Here is a 7,049-nt window from a genome sequence, read left to right as displayed (position 1 = left end):
AGTAGGGAACGAGACACTGCGTCCTCTAGGTTTCTTGCCATGCTGCGGACGCAAGCTTCAGACGAAGAAGTGAATTATGTATGCTCCCGGCGCCTATTTATACTATAGTCGCACCGGTAGTGACGTCATGGCTGTCGCCGGCCAACGAGTTGGTGTTTTTTCAATGTATGCTTCAGACACGGGTCACGACGAGGCGTTCCCCATAGCGATCCCTAGAGGACGCAGTGTCTCGTTCCCTACTCAGGGAACCATGGTTACATAAGTAACCTGAGACGTTACTTTCGGTGAACTAACCTTTTTAATAGTGCCAGTGTTGACAACTTATCGCTGACTAATTTCTTTGGCTAAAGGTAGAAAGAGAACTCGAGCAAAAGACATTTCAACAAAGCAAAAAAAAAAAAAACTTAAACTTTGTTTACAAGAAACTTGCAGTATTACTTTGTCATCCTTCCTTCTGTACCCTGAAGTTATTACCTGGGTCTCTTCTGAAAACTAAACACTCAGTCCCCACAGACAGTGCACCTCTTTGCCCCTCATTCATCAAACTGTCAGCTCATAAGATATGCTGGATATGAATGAACTACACGCAAGACCAAGAAACATCAATGAGTCTTGGGGCAGTGTATGGAATATAAAAATAAAGAATTGGTGTTATCAGCATTTAAGGTGCATGGCGATAGTAAACAACAGTAAAGGCTTTATCACTGTAATCTAACTGCAGTTTGTTGCATTATTTATTCTATACGCACAAACAAAATAATTTGAATCTGAAAACATCAGCAGGATATGCACTGAATCAACTTCATCCAGCTTGAACAAAACAAAGATCAGCTCTCCTCATGCAATACATACATATGCAGCATGTTTGTTGTTGCTCTAAGGTGATTATTTATTTAGAAATGATAAGATTATGATACTGATCCAGCTTAAGGACGTCTATTTACCGTATTTTCAGCAAATGCCCAATCCTCAGAAATCTGGCATTATAAAAAGAGTTCTGGACTTCATAAGAACACACAAATGAAATCAGTCAGGCACAGGAAGGTTTTCATTCACATTAGTGTAAGCTTTATGTTTCAAATTAGCAGCTGGAAATCTCCACCTACACATTTCTATAAAATCTGTATGCTTTGCTCATCAAAAATAGTCATTTCTATTTTGTTTTTAAATCACTGGGAAATGAATATTAATCATCGGTTTCAGCAGAGCTGAAAACATTTATTCGTAAACGTTTTTGGTTGGTTTACATTTTCTATTCCTCAGGGTTTTTTTCTCCCCAAAGGAGTTTCAGTATCCCATATCGACTGCTTCTACACCTTTCTGTACTCTTTATAGACTAGCCCACATTTATTCCTTTTTGTCTTTTTAGTTGTCTGTGGGAGAGAGTGTGCATACTTGTATGCAGCCGTGTGGGAGTCTGTGGGTGTGTGATTGAGAGAGGATTTCTAACTGTGTTCTCGCAGAGGAAAGAGTCGATACAGGGTACAAACACGCACAGTGTGAGAACTATATAACATCTGTAGATTAAAAGCCATCTCATTTCTGTTTGAGCAGGCATAATATTCAAAGCGCTACATGATTGCTGATGCTTAACTAATCTTTTTCAGCTATAAAAGTGAAGTTTTTAGTATGGCTGGTTTTCAACAAGCCTTAAGTTCACAATCAATCAAAATGCACAGCACCATTAACAGGCAGAGAAAACAAAGCTAAACTGCAACATTAAATCAATAAAATGAAATTGAATCTTATTAACTCATCAGCAGTTTTGCAGACTTAATGGTTAGGTGGTTATATATGCCAACAGGCTTACATCAAGAAACAAAGGTATCTGGTTGCAATGAATTTGTATGGCCTTATTCATATATTTTCATATGATCTACTCACACCCCAGTGATGGTTGTTTAGCAGTGGGTCTTCATTTTTTTTTTTTTTTCACTTACATTTTCAGATGTTTCACATCATATAACACTTTAGTATAGGGACCAATTCTCACTATTAACTAGTTGCTTATTAGCATGCCTACTATTAACATATTGGCTGCTTATTATATCTCTTTTGTAAGCAACATTTAAATAACCATGGGGGTGACCTGTACCAGCTGAACAACACCCATGTTTATTTGCTAAAAATTAATTTGGTCAACATTGGGAAGAACACTACCGTATAAATTCCCTCAAAACTAACACAGACAGAATAAAAGGCACAAAACTGTCACTTTGATTTCATGGGGTCCTCAAGAAATTCAACTTTTAAAGAAGGCCCACTTTCCATCGCAATATAATACAGAATAATCATATGTTAAAGTGTTAACCACAAGCATGGGTGGTTATAGAGCTCGGATAATTCCCATATTAGGCATGGCTTGTGATGCTTTTGCATAAATGACACTGGCATAAGTAGTTTTATTTTTTTCTGTGCAGAGGTAACAGACTGCACCTGTTGAATGGGGAGCCTCTAATACGGTTTGTAACTTAAATTAATATCTGACATCAATGGCCACCTACAATCCCACATTTTTAATGACATCAGCAGACCACTGCATTATATCGGCAGAAGGGGAACATTTGCTCATGATAAAAAGGCTTCAGAACCCCATATGAAATTCAATTATTATCTCACACACTAATAAAGACATCAGGAGTCAATATAGGCGATGATCCATATCAATGCATAACGTTTCCATACCATGGTCACGTTTCTGCACTGCTCGAATCCGATTCAAAAGAGGACTTGTGATGCCCAATGCAACAGGTTTTCACATAGCAAAGAAATCGTTTTTACAAGACACTGGCAATGATCTATTAGATACTGTCCAACACACTGACGACGTTTTGCTTTTTTACGATATGAGCAGAAGAGACTAATATATTCTCCAAGATGAAGATTAGGCTGGATTTCCAGATGTCAGTGATAATTCCTTCAGATCTCTTTTACGCATACTGTGATAACAGTACTAAAAAAATACAAAAAGCAGAAAGATGTTTCCTTATTTCCTTCCATTACCAGTTTTTTTTTTTTTATTATTATTTTGATTATATTTAATGTGTGAATTATTCAAGAACTTTCAGGGGTCTGGGATTTTTAAAGGTGTTTACGTCAGTCATTTTAGGGCACAATCTCTGGAGGTACCTCATGCGCAACCAAAACGCATTTTGGACAATTAGCTAACTGCCAACATTTAAAAAGACGTTTTAAACAGAACGCTCGTTTTTAAGAATATGTGACATCTATAGTAACGTGATAATGGCCGTACTTGTGTATTTGTCGATTTACAATCCGACACTAATATTAAGCGCTATGGTACTGTTGCTATGGTTACCTCATCTCGCGAACTCGACCTCGATTCACGAGCGTCTGTTCGGTGCGCTCCGACAACTTGTAATTGAACTTTTTTAGTTAAGAGAACGTTGAAAAGGCAGGTTAAAATAACATACGTTTATGTAAAATAAAGAAAACATGATTTAGGACCTCCTCCCCATAATTCGTGCCTTTATTAAACTGATATGTTGAAGAAACGTTGAACTCACCAGCTTGTCAAGTGTCTCTCTGCCAACAGTGGACACCTTGGGCGCAGGGACTCGTTCACACGTGCATCCTTCCAGAAGATAAATCCCTGATGGTCGAGCACTCTGGTCGGTGTCGAAGTAAAATAAAACATTCTGATAAAGTGCAAAAAACTTCTCATGCCATTTACTGTTTTCTGTGGTCTTCTTGCTGAGATAACCTCGCTTGGTGCCCTCTTTACGCGCGATAACGGAGAGATACAGAGCGTGTCCCTCATTGTACCGAACACTCTTCTGCATTTTCCGTCTTGGTTTAATGTGTATTCACTTGTTTGTCACCATATCCCATGTGATTTTAACTTTCCACTTAGGATGTTTGGAGAAATGCGCACGGGAAAGTTGCCGAGCCGACGCGCACTGCTCATAAGCGACTCATCCAAACGAGTTCGGAGCCCAATCCATTTCTGGCCTGAAGAAAAGTTCTAACCCCGACGAACAACGCTGTGTCAACGCGTTTAGCTCATGCAGTATAGCAAAATAAGCAATAGTAGTGGACAGACGGCGAGAGAGAATCACGGTTGAGATCCAATGTAATCGGCTTTGGCATCCTCTCTTAAAGAGACAGCGTCTCTCTCGCTCTCTCTCCCGCGCTGAGGTCGACTTTCCCTTGTGGCTGAGCGCAGCTTTTAATGAGTGGGCGGATCGAAAGCGCGGGCAGAAAGACTCGCAGATCTTAACGAGGAGGCGAGGCGATACAGAAATTTTAATAAGGAGGCGGGCGATGCAGGGGTTTTAATGAGGAGGCGGGGCGAAGCGCGCTACGGCGCATCACTCTAGCAACTGACAAGGTACAATTAGGCGCTTTACTGGTAGGTTAATTTGCATTTAAAGAAAAGCCACAATTCACACTGGGTACATGCAAGTTACATTTCAGTGCCCATGACACTCATTCAGAAATCAATTACTAAAAAATAACTACAAGCAGCATTAGAAATTACACATTAAACACATTAATAGTTTATCATTTCATTAAATACTACTGCATAAACTGCCATGCAAACAAGTGTAAAGGTACGTTTACACCAAGAATGCTGTCTATTAAGATAACTAAACCTTTAATTATATTAGCATCCACACCAACACACAACATTGTTCTGTTTAAGCATACTGCTGTTTTGTCATCTGCCGCTTTAAATGCTCAAGTTCTATAAAGTCGAATGGAATCTGACTGGCTACCAGTGTATTTATCACTCATGAGCTGGAAAAAAATTGTTCTGAAAGTGATTCCAACAATTTCGTTCAGCTGTGTGGTTATTGTTATCGCTGTGATGTGGACTTCCCTGTTCTCTTAGAATTAGAGTGATAGTTAAAATTTTATAGTTACCATTATAGTCCTTGGTGTGAACGGGCCTTAAGGGGCCATTCACACAGAACACGTTTTTACATTCAACTGCTTTTGTTTTCCATTGTTTTTCTATTCACAGTAAACATGCTCTAGACAATGTGTTTGACCGTTGCACTTGCGTCTCATGACAGCATTCTAAAAACACGGCACTCAAGTTAAAATTTCAACTTTTGCAAGCACATTTTCAACAACAACAACAACAACATAAAACATGTCTCTAGACTTGTGTCTCACGTTTTTAACTACAAAAAACACATTCTTTGTGAAGGACCCCTAACACTGTTAGCAAATTCTTACTACAGGGCTTCTGGTTCTCAATCCTGGTCCTGGAGAATTGCACATTTTGGACATCTCCTTTATCGCACGTGAATTATCAAGTTTAAAAGTTTCACTCGTCATCCCATTCACTGTACAAGTCTCTATCAATTATATAATTTGTGTGTTTGTGTGTTCTCAGTCTCTATCAAGCTTCAATTACATCTGAGAAATCCACACTCATTTTCCTTTATTTTATTTGCCATGATTTTTTCTCAACTTTTAGCATGTAAGGATGACAAATATAAGATGGTTTTAACTGATCTTCCGCATATTTCGTAACATACAGACATAAATCAATTTTCAAATTCAGTTAAAGCAGTTTACTTTATAAAGTGTAGCATAATCTATAACTCATAATTTTAAATGACATTTAAAATATTATTAAAGCAAACCACGGTAACCTCAAAGCAATGCAAATGTGAGTAAGGGAGGAAGACACAGGAGGGTTTTATGTTCTCAGCCTGACTGCTTCAGCTTTTATGAAGACTGATTATCATTCATCACAGACTTCACCTTTGAAGGACAATGAGATTACTCCGGAAATTTAAAGGGATAGTTCACCCAAGAAATGAACATTCTGTCACCAATTACCATTCCAAATCTTTATCAATTACATTCTTCTGTAAAATATTCATTTTGTCAATGGGCACCAAAACTGTTTGGTTACCAGCATTGTTAAAATTAAGAAGAAGAAAGAAAATCAAACATGAGGGCGAGTAAATGATGACAGGATTTTCACGTATGGGTGAACTAATGGAATGAACACACCAATTTACAGAAAAATATTTGATCTCCAGTTTAATTAATGTCAATATAACATTACACTAACAATCTTAGAAAGGTGCATCATTTTCTTTTTTTTCCTATGGACACAAATACAGCATATTACCACCAAAGCACCTGGATAATGTCTATATAAAGACATCATTCATAGTTGTAAGATCTACTGTTTTGAGTTAATGTTAAAACAGGCGATGAAATACATGATGTATTTAAATACATGATATTCAGTTCCTGTTTGTTTAACGGTTTTTGCAACCATCATCCTATAGGCAAAAACCATCATGCTATTATTAGAGACTACACTTTCTCCAATCCAGCAATGCTTCCTTGTTGGTGATACTCCAGGCATCAGATAATGCTCTCACCATTTTCCTATGTTTGTAAAGAGAGAAGGGGGTAGAATCATTACATACCATACAATTACAAAAAGGTTTAAACAGCATCAATACCTCAGGAAATATTTGTAACAATGTAGACGAATCAAAGACATTCAGTAAACTGCTGCTGTTTTAGTGGCTGGTGCAAATACAAATGCATATACACTAAGATAGGAAATACATGCAACTGGAGAAACTGGCTTCCATGTACTGTTTGTGAAAATAATCTATGCAAAGCAGCTGGCTTTACACAATCAGTTACAATACATTTCTAATTCTGACAATTTTTTAGCACAGGTTTCTAGCACTGACTTCAATGTCTATGAACAAATACAACATACAAAAATATGCGAGTCTACACAATATTTTTGCAAATGGAGCCGCTCAAACCCAAAAAGTATTTAATTTGTTCTGAAAGAAGCTCCTCCACAATCCAAAATTACTACAGTGTTCTTTTTCCATTGTGTAACCAATCAGCCCACGTACCTCCGTGTTGTTCACAAGAGCCTCCAACTCTTTGGATTTGAATGCAGCAGTCCTGCGGATGGACTCTGGGATTTCAGCCAGACGTGCTACATTTAGCCCGTAGCTCCTGGCAACTGCGCCTTCAATCAACTGATAGAGAAATGTGATGAACTCTGGCTGCACCTGTTCCTCTGGAAA

At 38.1% G+C, this 7,049-nt stretch overlaps 1 protein-coding gene across 1 annotated transcript in view; it reads right to left on the bottom strand.

Moving 5' to 3' along the window:
* The window catches only part of LOC107703251 (ras-specific guanine nucleotide-releasing factor 2), a 62,252-nt gene extending 58,169 nt beyond the window's left edge, over positions 1-4,083 (bottom strand). The window contains exon 1 of the mRNA XM_016505805.1: positions 3,528-4,083. Coding sequence (XP_016361291.1) covers positions 3,528-3,803 — 276 coding nt within the window. The 5' untranslated portion in view covers positions 3,804-4,083. The remainder of the gene's footprint in view (positions 1-3,527) is intronic.
* Positions 4,084-7,049: the final 2,966 nt, after the last annotated feature.

This window comes from Sinocyclocheilus anshuiensis, unplaced genomic scaffold (assembly GCF_001515605.1).
Source record: "Sinocyclocheilus anshuiensis isolate Anshui unplaced genomic scaffold, SAMN03320099.WGS_v1.1 scaffold542, whole genome shotgun sequence".
Taxonomy (NCBI): domain Eukaryota; kingdom Metazoa; phylum Chordata; class Actinopteri; order Cypriniformes; family Cyprinidae; genus Sinocyclocheilus; species Sinocyclocheilus anshuiensis.
Note: the sequence above shows the minus strand (reverse complement) of the source record. Positions and strands in the feature narration are given on the sequence as shown.